At 43.6% G+C, this 15,149-nt stretch overlaps 1 protein-coding gene across 17 annotated transcripts in view; it reads left to right on the top strand.

Annotated features, from left to right (window-relative positions):
• The first annotated feature begins 293 nt into the window (after positions 1-293).
• Positions 294-15,149, top strand: part of ZNF451 (zinc finger protein 451) — a 37,142-nt gene continuing 22,286 nt past the window's right edge. For 3 of the 17 annotated variants that reach the window (XM_085542060.1, XM_015859215.3, XM_015859214.3), the window contains exons 1-4: positions 820-871; positions 1,210-1,293; positions 8,232-8,315; positions 9,478-9,603. Coding sequence is in view for 14 of the 17 variants with exons in the window: in XM_015859215.3 (XP_015714701.2) it covers positions 1,213-1,293; positions 8,232-8,315; positions 9,478-9,603 (291 nt within the window). In the remaining 3 variants the exon portion in view is untranslated. Of the gene's footprint in view, positions 1,036-1,209; positions 1,294-8,231; positions 8,316-9,477; positions 9,604-15,149 lie in introns of those variants that run through there. The other 14 variants (XM_085542052.1, XM_015859216.3, XM_085542057.1 and 11 more) reach the window with 9 other exon arrangements.

Raw genomic sequence — 15,149 nt, 5'->3', positions numbered from 1 at the left:
ACCAGTTCCTCATCCATTATGCAGCCCACCCTTCAAATCCATATCTTTCCAATTTGGAGAGACACCCTTCTGTGTAGACACACAAGGTGACATTGCTCATATCAGTTTACTCCAAGGCAGTGCATTGAACAAAGGCGATTCATGCCAACTTTTATTCTGGGTAGCTCAAAATAACTATGGGATGAAGGAGGAGTGCAAGAACAGATACAGTTGCATACCTAAAAGGCAGAAAGCAGGTTCAAAAAAACCCAAAAAACAAAAAAAAACAAAAACCACAGATTAGTTTTAGCTGCATTTATTTGGGGATATCATTGTTAAATTATAAGTGTTACAGAGCAGTAGAGCGATGCTCCATCTGTGAGCCTTTCCACACGCCCCAGCAGGCCAAGTTTTTAGGCTTTCACCACAGATACCATCTGGACAAGCACACGGAGCTCCAAGCACACTGGCACTTCAGGAAACTACCAGAGGTGAGGTCTGCGGGTTAACACCGCTTCCACCCCCTTGCCATGACCGTTCCTAACGGGGACAGCGGTGACAGAACAACGACACGAGCGCGGGCCGACGGGAACAAGGCATCCCGGCCCAACGGCGGCCGAGCCGCCCAACACGGGGCCGGCGGCGGCCGAGCCTCCGCCACAGCGCGGCGCTCATGGCCCCCCGCCGCCGCCGCCTCTCGCCCGAGCGGACCTTCGTTGTGTTCGGCCCCCTCCGGAAGCGCCGTAAGCGTTTCGCTCTGTCAACTGGCAACTACAAAACTACAAGTCCCGGCAAGCAGCGCCGTGCTCCCGCCCCTTCTCTCCCGTCGCAGCAGCCCGTGGGGGAAGAGGAAGCGGCGGGAAGGGGTGGAGGGTGGACGGGGGTGAGTGAGGTGAGTGGGTGCGGGGTGATGTGAGGGGTGCGGGGCAGCGCAGTACGGCTGTGCGGAGCGGAGCGTGCCGCTGGGAGCGCCTGGCTGCTGCGGGAAGGCGGCGGGGCCTGGTGGGTTAGGCCGCGGTTTGCGGGCGGCTCTACGGGTGGAGTGAGGCCATCCAGGTTAGAATTATCCTCTTGTAGTTGTGGTAGGGCTGGAGTGAGGCGCTGTGTGGTATGGTGAGGCCTGGTGGGTGAAAGCAGGCTGCGAACTCAAAGTAGATAAGGGATAGAAAACGTGAAGTTAAAGCAAATTTTGTAAAATGATGAGGTGTGTTTTGGTTTGTTTCTGTGTAGGTAATGGAGTCTGGCAGCTCTACCAACATTTCTGAGGGTAAATCGCCGTCTTATGAAAGCGAAGAGGATATAGAGTTTGTTGGAGTAAGTACATGTGGAATGTGGAAATGTGTGGCCTCATGTAGTAAGTGTGTGCTCAGCAGCGTGGTCTCTGAGTATCATGTTGGTGGCTTCAGAAGAACACTTCAGTTTTCAGATTAAAGCTTGTTTCATTTGGAAATTGTTTGTTTCATTTGGGAGGTTGTAGTGAGCTGGGGGTTGGCCTCTTCTCTCGTGTAATCAGTGATAGAACTAGAGGGAATGGTTTTAAGCTGCGCCAGGGCAGATTCAGGCTGAACATTAGGAAGTATTACTTCTCGGAAAGGGTAGTCAGGCATTGGAATGCACTGCCCAGGGAGGTGGTGGAGTCACCGACCATGGGAGTGTTCAAGAAACGTTTGGATGTTGTGTTGATGAATGTGATTTAGCTGGGAAGTATTGGTAATGGTTGGACTAGATGATCTTCTAGGTCTTTTCCAACCTCGATAATTCTGTGATTCTGTGAAATATTTGAGGCTTTAGTGTTGGAGTCAAAGATGGTTTCATTTGGAAATTTTTGTGGCAGGTAACAAGTTTATGTTAAAGGAGCTTTTGGCCATTACGTTGTAAAAACAGCAGGTGATGTCACTTGGCTCCATGGAGCAGCACCTAGTGTGAGTGGGGATGCAGAGTGGTCAATGGGATGTGTGAGAAGGTCATCCATTTATCATTATCACAGATGACTTTTTGGGCAGTCGCACAATGTTTTGTTTAATGAGTATTCTCACTGAAATTAATGAAATGAAAGTGCTGCAAACTCTACAAAATGACATCCAAAACACTTTGTTTAGGGACATACAATCATGGAATGGTTTGAGTTGGAAGGGACCTCTAAGATCCTCTAGTTCCAACCCCCCTGCTATAGATAGGGATATCTGCATCTAGATCAGGTTGCTCCAAGCCTCATGCAGCCTGGCCTTGAATGCTTCCAGGGAGGAGGCATCCACAACCTCTCTGGACAACCTGTTCCAGTGTCTCATCACCCTCATAGTAAAGAATTTCTTCCTAATATCTAGTTGAAATATACCCAGTTTAAAGCCATTTTCTCTTTTCCTGTTGCTACCTACCCTTATAAAAAGTCCCTCCGCGGCTTTCCTGTAGGCCCTCCTCCGGTACTGAAAGGCTTCTATAATATCTCCTTAGAGCCTTCTTGAGGTTGAGGAGTCCCAGCTCCCTCAGCCTTTCCTTGTAGGGGAGGTGCTCCAGCCCTCTGATCATCTCTGTGGCCCATCTCTGGACCCTGCTCCAACAACTCCATGTCCTTGTGTTGGGGACTCCAGAACTGAATGCAGGACTCCAGGTGAGGTTTCACAAAAGCAGAACTACAAGAAGAGTTAGGAAATAACTCAGCAGTCTTCTCAGATTGTGGAGCACTGTGTAGCTACAGTACAGCACTTGGCTCGCATCAGCATAACCTTAAGATACTTGCACCTATTAAATAGCCAAGGATGTTGGGTGTTTTTCATGTTGCCAATGTTCTGGCCTCCATCAATGAGATGGTGTTTGGTGACAGGCATATATGCAAGAGCAGAAGGTTGGTTTCCCCAGAATAGTGGTCATGCCAATGGGAAAGAAATTGTTAATTGCTGCCAAGATCAATAATCCTATGGGATTATCTATCTGTGGGTTTGGCTTTAATACTTAAAAAGAAGTGGCAGTAGATTTCTTTTACCTGTGTTACCTGGTGTTAGATAAAGTCTAAATTCAGTGTACAGGCTTCCTTTCTGCATGGGTGTTAAGGTGCTCAGGCATGAGGGACACATGCATATTTTTCCTGAATCTTTTAAGTAATTGATTCTCTTTGAGTCTTCTGTATCATCTGGCTGATTTGGATGAAAATTGATCAGTGAGCTGAAAGTCCTTTTTATAAATAGTCAAGTGTTCACGCATAGCACAGCTGCATGAGCTTTGCTTGCAGAAAACAGTGGGCAGAGAATGACTAAGCTAATATGCCTTCATGCATGTAGAAGGGCTGGTGGAGAACCAAGAGCACCAACTGAAAGAAAGACTAACAGAAATTAACAGTTCTTCCTTTTTCTCACTTCTAGTTTTTGCATGTGGATAGCTTGTACCCTTTGTGGACACAATGTTGACGGATTCTGGAGAGGCTGACCTGTATGGCAAGAAGACTCCTTAGGCTTCTTGGCACAGGGCTGGTATCACAGAATTATCAAGGTTGGAAAAGACCTAGAAGATCATCTAGTCCAACCATTACCAATACTTTCTGGCTAAATCATATTCTTCAACACCACATCCAAGCGTTTCTTGAACACTCCCATGGTCGGTGACTCTACCACCTCCCTGGGCAGTGCATTCCAATGCCTGACTACCCTTTCTGAGAAGTAATACTTTCTAATGTTCAGCCTGAATCTCCCCTGGCGCAGCTTAGAACCATTCCCTCTAGTTCTATCACTGATTACATGAGAGAAGAGGCCAACCCCCAGCTCACTACAACCCCCCTTCAGGAAGTTATATCTTGGGACAAGTGGGCTGCTGTAGTCACTGATGAATACAGAGTGTGAAAGACCTGTTTATAAGATGTGAAGACTGGGTGCCAAACGTGGATAGCTTTTTGGGTGACAAATAGCTAGAAACAGCCAGTATGGTGAGCTAGAGGTGCTGCAATTTCTAGTTCTCGAGTGCTTGTCCATTTTTTTTTCTTCTATAATCTCAGGCTTTTGAATGCCAGAACATTTCATGGGAAGGTAAAAGAAAGTTGGACGGAGCTGACCGCATCTCAGCTTCTTAGCTCTCTTGTGGTGATCGAGTCCTCAGGTTGGCACTGACTTTGCTCTGTTTTACTGCTTAAACCAGTTGGAAAAAATACGAAGCAATTCTCTTAACTTTCCATTTCGAGATTGCCATCTACTGGGGTAAGCCAACAGAGCAAGAGCTAAATTCCTGCAGTTCAGACCTTTCCCTTCATGTGGTACCAGAGTATTAATTGAGAATGTTTTCTAGTAGTAAATGCTCTGTGTCTAAAAAAAGAAGAGATTTGTTTCATCTGGCACTACTTCCCCAAGCAAGCTAAAAAAAATATCCAAAGTCCATCTGAAGCTATTGCTTGCATGAAGTTCTTGGAAGGCGTCTGTGAATGTTTGAGGGAAGAAGAGTTCTAGACTTGATTTCCCTCCTTGAGAGTAGCTTCATTTCTGGGCCACTGAAATGAGAGGTTTTGACCTCTGGTTTTCCTTCTGGCATTGTCTGCTTCTTGGCAGCCATAGGGATCAGCTTATGCCCAAGGCACTGGCTCTGTAGAGGAACAGAGTTCTTCTGCATCATGGAGAGCAGAGTTTCTTCTGCATCATGGTGCTCAACTAGGATGTGACATGAGGAAATCAAGCTCTGTAACCACAGAGTAGTTATAAAGCAGGTATGTTTAATCAGCAGTGTGCACAAGCTGGATGCAGGGGGGATATTCCCACCTAACCTTCATACTAGAGGGCAGGAAAGGTGCATACTTAAAGAGCAAGCTGCTTATGTATGCATTAGATGCCCAAGAAAAGGCTGGGTTATTACAGTGAGTCCATGAGAATGATTGACATTCTTCCTCTGCCCCAAGTCTCAGCTCTTTTACACATGTGTATCTCTTGGTGGTCTTTCTGATGAAGGTTGTCATCCTGTTTTCTTCGACCTTGGTTAGAAAGACTTTGGTTACTGTTTTTATTAGTTGTAAAAAGTAAAGTACTCTTTTGGGGTAACGTAGCTTAATTCATGTAAATTTTGTCATCTGTTCAAGGTCTCATCCCTCATTCTTCCTTGTGATAGAGTGAGGACTGTTTATGCTGGCAAGCTGAACAGCTTTATGGCCTTGAAAGGTGGAAGAATGGAAAGAATGAAGTGCAGTAAACACTGCAGAGAGAATTGCATGCTTCCGCAGTTCTCTCTGCTGCTTCTCATGAGCCAGTAAATCTTCATAGCCTGCCCTACTTGGTCCATTTTTAAGATGTTCATGACCCTGCCAAGTATATGACAGAGGTGGTGGATACAGTACTGCACCTCTTCAGGAAGTCAGTAAGTTGCTGGCTGTCTCAAGTCCTCCTGGAAAACTTAAATAAGGAACATCTCTGGAGCGTATAGCAGTTCTGTGGCACCTGCCAGCAGTATTCCCAGTCAAATGAGTAATACTGCAGTTCAGTCAAACACTGTCACGTGACATAGATGACACTGCACGTACAGGCTTAAGAGAAAAGCACAACTGCACAACAGAAGCTTAGACTTGTGCTTGGTTTTGCTTATTGGCTTTGAGGTTAAATGGTATCTTTGAGATTCTAGAAGGCTGTGTTGTCAGATTTGAATGGGATGCTTTTTTCAGCACAGGGAGATTTTTACTCAACTTCGCTTCTCTTTTGTGTGTATTTGTCACAAAAACAAGTCCAATGTAGTTACCAGGGAGGATGAATAAGTTCCCAGGCAGTGACCATGAATGCAAGTTAGAGTAACTAGGAGTATTTCTGTTTGGTGTATGTAATCTTACTTACTGATCTGGAATACTGTGTCCAGTTCTGGGCTCACCAGTACAAAAAAGACAGGGATCTCTTGGAAAGAGTCCAGCGGAGGGCCACTAAGATGGGGAAGGGCCTGGAGCATCTCCCCTGTGAGGAGAGACTTAGGGAACTGGGTCTGTTTAGCCTCAAGAAAAGAAGGCTGATAGGGGACTAGTTCCAGGTTTATAAATACCTGAGGTGTGGGAGCCATAGTGGTGAGGCTGGTCTCTTTTCAGTAGTGCGTGGGGATAGGACTAGGGGTAATGGGATGAAAGTACAGCATAGGAAGTTCCGCACAAATGTGCGGAAGAACTTCTTTACAGTGCGGGTGACGGAGCACTGGAACAGGCTGCCCAGGGAGGTGGTGGAGTCTGCTTCTCTGGAGATATTCAAGACCCGACTGGATGCCTACCTGTGTGACGTGGTGTAGAGAACCTGCTTTGGCAGGGGGGTTGGACTTGATCTCTAGAGGTCCCTTCCAACCCCTGTGATTCTGTGATTGTATATTTGTTATATTGATTATTTAGTTGACACATGATAATGCTGTAGCAGGGTACAGCTTACTGCGTGACATCAGACTCTGGACATAGGGCTTTTTGCTTTTTTTTTGGCCTTTAAAAGTTGATCACTTGTCACAATGGATGCGTGTGGAGCTCTAGACAATATCTTCTGTCTTCTTTTTAAAACTTACCTATTTGTTTCGTTTGGGTCACTGCTTTTATTTTTTTCTGACCTCAGAATCTCATGTAGCTTAAGCATGAAAGTATGATTTCCATTTACTTTTTCACATAGGGGCCAACATGCCTCTATCTATCCTGTAGCTGCTAGTTGAAATGTTAAAATTGGTCTGATCTGAGAGTGACCGGGAGCATAGACTTGTGGAAGCACCAGGCAGAGTGTAAAAATGAAGGGATTTGAAGGCTTGTAAATCATCAGGCATTGATGTTGTCCAGACCAGCAGGTCATTAAGGTTACAGGCAGTCTGTGTGAAGTTTCTCAAGATGTTCATCCAGACAATATTCATACAGGTTAAACCTCTTATTAAATGATAGCAGAAGACTAAGAACAGACCTTGGAACATCCTAAGACAAACCCGTGGTGTAGGGAACCTGCTTTGGCAGGGGGGTTGGACTCGATGATCTCTAGAGGTCCCTTCCAACCCCTACAATTCTGTGATTCTGTGAAACCCCATAATTTTTAGTGACTTATAGAGAAGCAGCATGGAGGGATGGAAGAACTGAGATGTGCAAGAGAACAGGACTGCCTAGCTAGGAGGAATAGAGATGGCATGATAGCATGATAAGCACTGGATAGCCAGGGCCTTTTGTCCCATGTCACAACATGGGAGCCCAACCAGCCTGCCTAGGTGCACACTTTTGTAAATGAATGCCAGGCAAATGATTTGAACGTGTCTCAGTGCTTCTGAGTATGTTGTGTTAGTATGACTGAGTGAAATATGTTTTCTTTTAAAATCATAGAATCGTAGAATCACTCAGGTTGGAAAAGATCTCAAAGATCATCAAATCCAACCGTAGCCTAATCATAGTACCCTAACTCTAACAACCCTCTGCTAAATTATATCCCTGAGCACCATATCCAAATGGCTCATAAACACATCTAGGGATGGCAATTCAACCACCTCCCTGGGGAGCCTATTCCTAATGCCTAAAATGAAGTTACCTCCCCTGCTATACGTGCAACAAATAACCTGCTTGTGGAATATCTGCATAGAAAGTAGTGGACTTCATAGTATAAATATATATGAAACTATCTCCCACTTTCATAATGTCTGAAGTTCCCAAGGAGTCTGATTTCCTTTGAACATGAAATTAAAATTCTGTACTTTGTAAAACCTAAAACTATTCACTTCTTGACAATGATCTGATATCCTGGTGCTGTTGGAAATATTGGCACAAGTTGAGCATTTCTGACTAGAAATGTATATTTTAAATTGTTTAGAAGATGAAGAGTATAGCATTATTAAGGAAGTTAAAGGTGTTTATTTTATTTTTCATCATGTTCCTTCTCCCCCCCCCCCAGGGAGGTGGTTGAATCACCATCCCTGGATGGTGTTTAAGAGCCGTTTGGATGTGGTGCTCAGGGATATGATTTAGCAGAGGGTTGTTAGAGTTAGGGTACTGGTTAGGCTGCGGTTGGACTTGATGATCTTCAAGGTCTTTTCCAACCTGGGTAATTCTATGATTCTATGATTAATATATTAAGTTGATATTTATTTGTACAAATGATACTTACATGCATGTTTTACCAATTCTCTGCAGAAGTCGGATGAGGTTCCCTTCAGGAATTTTGTTAATATACCCTCTTGAAACCTTTCTGCTAGAATTCCCCTTGAGATATTGTTAAAGCTAACAACGTGCTGTGATGTGTGCAATATTTTACCTTCAAGGAATGCCATTTCATATTTTTCTATGTGTGTGTTTCTAACACTTTTTTCAGGAAGAGCCCGTAAGACCTGTACTTGAGTGCATTGATCTTGTCAGTAGTGATGATGAGGAACCTAACAGCAGTTCATATGCTCGTGTGAGTATGTTGTGATTTATCTTGGGACTTTTCAGTTGGAAAAAAAATAATAGTAATTGCAGTCTCATATTTCATTTCCCATGGAAAACTTCTCAGAGGCGTTTTCTTGTTAGTGATGAGAAATGGAAGACTTCTTAATACTAGCTGGTCTGTTAACCTAACGTTAAGTGAAGGGCGAATATGCCAACACTTCATTTTTTTCTAGACATAGTTCTTGCCTTCTTGAAGTGAGCTAAGAGCTTTGATTTGTGTCTCAGTGCTTTTAACAAGTGCCACAAAGAAAAGGGGAGGAAAACATCACTTCTGCAGTCACCTCAGGAATTAAATAAGTCAAATTCCAGTCTCTAGCCTGTAGATGTATCTGTCTACTCTGAGACCTTTTCCTTCTTGAAGGAGCAGTGTATAGGCCATAGGATTTTGCTCCGAGTTAAATTTAAACTGTCATGTTAAATGATCTGCATTTAACTTAGTTTTGTTTTACATAAACTCTCCAAGAGCTTCACTCAGAAGCAGGCTTGTCTGCTTATGTGTCCCCCAACTGCCCTACTCTGTGGAGCCTTGAGAAGGACAGTGCCTGAGAGTGAACTGAGAGCAGCCATCTCTTGGCATATGATATGCAGTGTTACAGTAGAAGATTAGCACAGTAAACCTGGGTTTTAAGGAAAGGCAGATCTTCTGTATGTGTCCCGACCTAATCCCTTATGAATCATAGAATCATAGAATTACCCAGGTTGGAAAAGACCTTGAAGATCATCAAGTCCAACCGCAGCCTAACCATTACCCTAACTCTAAAAACCCCACTGTAAATCATATCCCTGAGTACCACATCCAAACGGCTCTTAAACACATCCAGGGATGGCGATTCAACCACCTCCCTGGGGAGCCTATTCCAGTACCTAAATACCCTTTCTGTAAAGAAGTTCTTCCTAATATACAACCTAAACTTGCCCTGGTGCAACTTGAGGTCATTTCCCCTCGTCCTGTCACTTGTAACTAGTGAGAAGAGACCTGCCCCACTCTCACTGTAAGAAACATTGTGGAACCTTCTATTAAAGTTTCTGTACTGAATTATGTCCTAATGAACATCATGGGCATTGCTTTTTACTGTGCTCTTACTAGCTTAACAATAACCAAATCATTTTTCTTAACTTCACAATTGTAGAGAAATTCTAAGCATAAAGATTACGTTGACTATCAGAAAGAAAGAGTTGCATCAACCCTGGATCGCCTGGCACGCCACGTTGAAGAAGAGAAACAGCAAAAGGAAGAGAAAAACAAAGCCTTTAAGGTATTGTTTGTATTTTGTATTAGTAGAAGTGTGTAATACAGGCCTCCTAGTCATGCGAGTGTTTGTTTTCACTACAAAGTGAAAACATTAGTGAGCCAGACCTGAAATGAGCAATTAGAGTTCTTTGCTTCTGGGGTATTGTATGAAATACAATATGGACTTCTCTTCAGTGACCTTTAACTGATCTCTTTGCTGGTGTCACTGCAGTTTCTATGGGGAAAATATAGTAGCTTCATGCAAAGGGCAAAAACTAGTTTACTCATTTGTGTACTTAGCAGAGGGACCTTAGCATCAGTTAATCTGGTTAGATAAGGAAAGAATACTGGTTATCACACCCATGCAGCTAATCCAGTGAAGTACCTGCTCTTGTCTGAGTTTTTTAGAATACTATTTGCTCCATGTAATGTCTGTATTGAGTATTATGTTGTAATGGGATAATAATTTGTACGTTAAAGGCATAACTGCAAAGCCAGATTCTGTTAATTATATAGTGCGGTCATTTGAAAGGAATGGATTTTTTTGTTTGCGTTACCAGTGAGCTTAAGAGCAGGGCTGCTCTCTGACAACTGGAAGGTAATGGACTGACAAGAACCTTGTGAAATTCCACAGGGAATAGTGCTAAAGTCCTGCACTTGGGGCAGACTAACACCCTTGTTGACACAGGCCTGGGGAAGCAGCTTGCTGAGAAATACCTGAAGTGTCTTTGTGGACAGGAGGCTCAAAGTCAACCAGCGATATGCTTTGGTAGCAAAGAGTTAAGACGGAATTATGCACAGTACTATCAGAAGCACAGCCTGTAAATAGAGGAAAAGGTTTGATACTCTCTTTGGCACTTCTTCTACCAACACAAAAACACTGATAAAATAGAGCAAGTTTAAATGACCATCAGAATGATCAGAAGTTAAAACACTTCCTTATGAGGGAAAACTGAGGGAGCCAGGTTTGTTTAGCTTGAAACAGGCAGCTTTTAGTAGAAACTTTAGCAGCAGCACCTGGAACCTACAGCAAGATTCTCAAAGAAACAAAGCCAAGCTCTTTGCTGAAGTGCTTGACAGAGGGACATAAGACAGTGGTCATATATTGAAAAAGGAAAAGTTCTGTCTGGGATGTGGTGGAGGAAAAAAAAGTGGAGTGTAAGGATAATGAGCAACACAGTCCAGTAGAACAGACAGTTTATGCAGTCTCTGTGCTTGTTGGTATTCAAGCGAGACTTGGGTGGAAAAAGCCCTAAGCAGCCTCGCCTGACCCCATAGCTGACTTTCAGTTTGAGCACAAGGGTGGGCTGGACACTGATATGCGGAATCAAACTCTATAGCTTGTTAGGGTATAAAGCAGGTATGATTTCATAAAGACATGTGCATCCAACCCTAGCTCAAGGGGTAACTGCCAATCAGTCCCCAATAATGTACTTACTTGTTGGACCACTTTGGCAACAAAATGTGTGCCTCAGTCTGATGAAATTGCTGCAGGGACCGCAAACCTCAGAGTGATTTCATGTGACAAAGCCTTTGTTGCCCCCCGAGCCTTATTAGTCCTATAGAGGTATACCTCTGGCCATCTCGAAAAGGTATTTGTTAATACCAACATGTATCTGAACCCCACTTTTCTTGGGAGTTCCAAAGAATTCAATTTGCCACTGCTGTCCTGAGTACTTCCCTTTCCCTATCTGCCCTAGTGAAATCTTATGGCCTGACTTAGTGTTATTTTGTAAACAAATCTCACATTGCTGTGTCACCTGCTTAATTGTGGAGTATAAATTCCAGACAATTATTCTTTGAACCAAATATTTTTACAGTGCCTCAGTTCCCCATTGTGTTTTTCTATGTTCAGCCATTATCATTGCCCATAGTATGGCCGTGGCAATAATTATTTTACCCTGTGGAGTAGTGACCCATCCTCCATCTCCCACTTGCCCTCTTAGATCTTCTATGAGATCTTCATCTTTCCTCGAGTACCTGGGTTCACTATCAATTTGGATTTTACCATTTGGAATCACAATGCAGTTCTATCAGATCATCCTCCTTTGCTGCCCTATTTGCCTCTCAGTCTGCAAAAGCATTTCCTGTTTCATCCAGTGTCTCCCCTTTCTGATGCACTCTGCAATGCATAATGGCCACCTTTTCTGGCTGGTGTACTTCTTATAGGAGCCTGAGAATCTCCTTGGCATGTTCAATGCCTTTTCCTTGTGTTGATAATAGTCCCCTCTACTTCCGTATTACTCCGTGGGCATGTACCACACTAATGGCATATTTTGAATCAGTCCATATGTTGATCCTTTTTCCTTCCACCAGCTCTAATGCTTGAGTTAGAGCTCTAAGCTGTAATCTCTGCCTTTTGTGCAGAAGTATTTGGTGTTAGGGCTTTTCACTCTGTTACCTTGTCTGCAGTTGGCACAGCATCCCTCAGGCAGCTCAGCCACCCTTTGCTTACTTCATCCAGTTGTTTGGAGAAGTAAGCTACTGCCCTTCCATAGGGCCCCAAGTTCTGAGCTATAACTCCTAAGGCTATTCCCTGTTTTTCGTATGAGAACAGCCAGAACAGTTTTGTTGTATCCGGCAACTATAAGGCAGGAGCCTACATGAGCTCACTCTGTAACTGTTTAAAGGCTCTCCTGCTCTCCCCATCCCATGTGAGAGTATTGAGGTTAGTTTTTAAAAGTACAGAATGCGGTTTTACCAATAGTCCATAGTTATGAATCCAGAGCCGACACCAGCCTGTCAACCCCAGGAAAGTGCCCATACCCCTGGGTAGACCTGATTACTAATTTCCTCAGGCTTCCCCGTATTCCCCGGGGTTGTTATCAATGTCAAACTAAGTACTTCAATAGAAGAATCATTCTTCACTTTAAACTGCATCATTCCTGACTTGAATTAAATTCTCTGCTTAATAGGGTTAATTCTCCATGTAGAACTGAGCAGGCTGCACCAGTATCTATTAGAAATTCCACGCTCAGCTGTTTATTCCCTAGCTTTATCTTTACCAGTGAATCTGCTGGGGTAGATTATCCCGATTCCCATCAGTCCTTTTCCTCGGGGGTTTGGATCTTATTCCATGCCCCTCCTTTTTCTTTCTGTTTTCTCAGCGAGCATTCATTTTTCCAGAGCCCCTTTTTCCTGCAGAGGGCACACTGGTCCTTCTCCAGGGGCTTCCTCACTGTTCATCCCATCCTTTCTTGTTTCTTGCAAAGCTGCAATCAATATCTTTCTGTCCTTTCTCTTATCTACCTCCTCCCGATTGCTAAACACTCTCCAAGCCTCCTCAAGCAAACTTTCCAAGTACCAAGCTGGTACTTGTAGTTCTTCAGTTTTCTTCTTATATCCCTCGTGGACTGCCCTGTGAACAATGATACTAGCTGCTATATGCTCTCTTTGGACCTCAGCAATGTCTCGCCAGTGTGTTAGTATACATCCCAAGGGTGTGCGCTTAGGGATTTCTTTTCCCTCTGCTCCCCACCATTTTAACTCAGTCTATCAAATCTAATCTAATCATACCCTATCGCACTTAAGCCACGGTACTATCTTAGAGTAGATGTAGCAATACCCCAACCTTAATTGTGGTTTTCCCTTTGTGGGTTTTCCTTTTCCTACCCAACTACATGTGCACCTTACAATTATGTACTTTACAATGGCCAACAATCAACAAGGCAAGAACAAACACGTATTGAAAAGACAACGTATATGACTTTTGCTTTGTCCGTCTCCAGCTGTTTCCCTCGTGGGAGGACAGAACCGCAGGTCAGGACTCCGTGCTCGCCCCGCAGCTATACTGCATCTCACTCACACCACACACTTCGACATTTCAAACAGAACCGTGGTATATATCATTTGTTAAGCTTAACCAGAATTTCACAAATAACAGTGTTATCTGTTGACTCAAATCACAGTACTGGTAACCTACAATGGATGGCGGTACAACATACAATGCGTATGTCCTTTATTGTGGGGTCCTTTCCACCCTTCATCACCTCTTGATATCTCTTCAACCAGAATGAGTCAATTTTATCAAACATTATGGAACCGTTTAAAAAACAAAAAGCCAACAAATTCAATTTATGAAATTGCTTTCCAAAAACTTTTTCAAGCTTGTGAGCCAGGCTTAACTGGGGAGCTATGGCTATTTACCATTAGTTGACAAGAGGAATAACCAGTATCCAGCTCTAGACCCGCCCTCTTCAAAGGAATAACTGTCCCTCACAGATGCATCACTGGTTATAACATGAGAGTCCAACCTTCTGGCTTGCCTGGGTCACATTGAGTAAAAAGTGTTTTGGGCTGCATGTATGTAGGTTGCTCCGGAAGAAATGCCTCCTATTTATTTCCATAAAAACAGCAATAGTTACCATGAGCACAGTAATGCTGTTTGATAGAGTAAATTCTGGAGGGGCAGAGCTGCTGCTGTGATGGCAGTGGATGGAACCAAGCTGCGTTTTGAGTCGTACCAGGCAGCATACAGCCTGGCTGCAGGCTGTATGTGCCTAGATTAGAAGGAGATAAAGTGTCCTTTCTGATGTTCCCATCTGACTGAAACCACATATGGTATTCAGTCAGTCTGCAAATTCCTGCATGGTACAGAATAAAGAAGGGAGTTGCTTTGGGTTCCTGCAGCTGTGTAGCGGGTTCTTCCCTCCAGTATCCCAGAATGTCCTCTATTAAAAGGTCTCCGTGCCAAGCTTGGTAGCTGTGCTTTCTGTCCATAAGAGGGGTATTCTGTGCTTTCCCCAGAAGAACCCCAGTCCAAATGAGAAATAAGAAATTGTTGAAATAAGAAATTGTTATTTCTCACTGTACCGTGAGATAATGCTGTCTTCATTCATAGTGACGCTGAAGAAGGTTTGAAGATGAGACCTTCAGGTATAGCACCATCTTTGCAAGGGAGCCAGTGATTACTCTTTGATTACTGGTAACGGTAACCAAACTCTGGAAGGTATACTAATATAATTGTCACACGAGCAGAAGATACTCTTCTCAGTCATATGATTTGCACTGCTGTTATTCTGTATGGTACCACCCAGATTACTAGAGCGGAGGGTGAATATTGTGATTTATGCACTGCTCTGGGCAGAGGCAGTCCTCTACCACCCACATGCCTCACCAAATGCTGGAAGCTGCTGTAGCAAAATATGCCATGAGTTTTCATCTCACACGGAGGAAGCTGCTGGCAGTGGATATCTGTGCAACATGCACATATTATTTGTGACTGCGTTATTATTATATTTAGGCATTTACAAATGTAGCTGTTGTGTACTTTCAGACCTTCTCTCTGATCTGATGTCTTCTCAGGAACTACGTTTATAACAAGCCCTATAATTCTGTGCTTGCTCAGGCAGCCATTGGACTGTAGCTTAACAGCCCTGGCCATTAACAGATAGCATACTGTGTTTTTGTTATAGCAGCAGTAATTATATGTATATTTTTCCAGTGAGGCACGTGTTTTTTGTGTTTTTTTTTTCATTTCATTTTCATGCTTTTGAGTCTTTGACATGTGATATTTGACACAGAGAAAGAAGCTTAATGGGTGCAGAGCCCAAAGGTTACAGAATCTGTGTG

Source organism: Coturnix japonica, chromosome 3 (assembly GCF_054131305.1).
Source record: "Coturnix japonica strain WE chromosome 3, WE-NBRP24, whole genome shotgun sequence".
Lineage (NCBI taxonomy): Eukaryota > Metazoa > Chordata > Aves > Galliformes > Phasianidae > Coturnix > Coturnix japonica.
The sequence above is the reverse complement of the archived record's forward strand: the minus strand, read 5'-3'. Positions and strand labels throughout refer to the sequence as shown.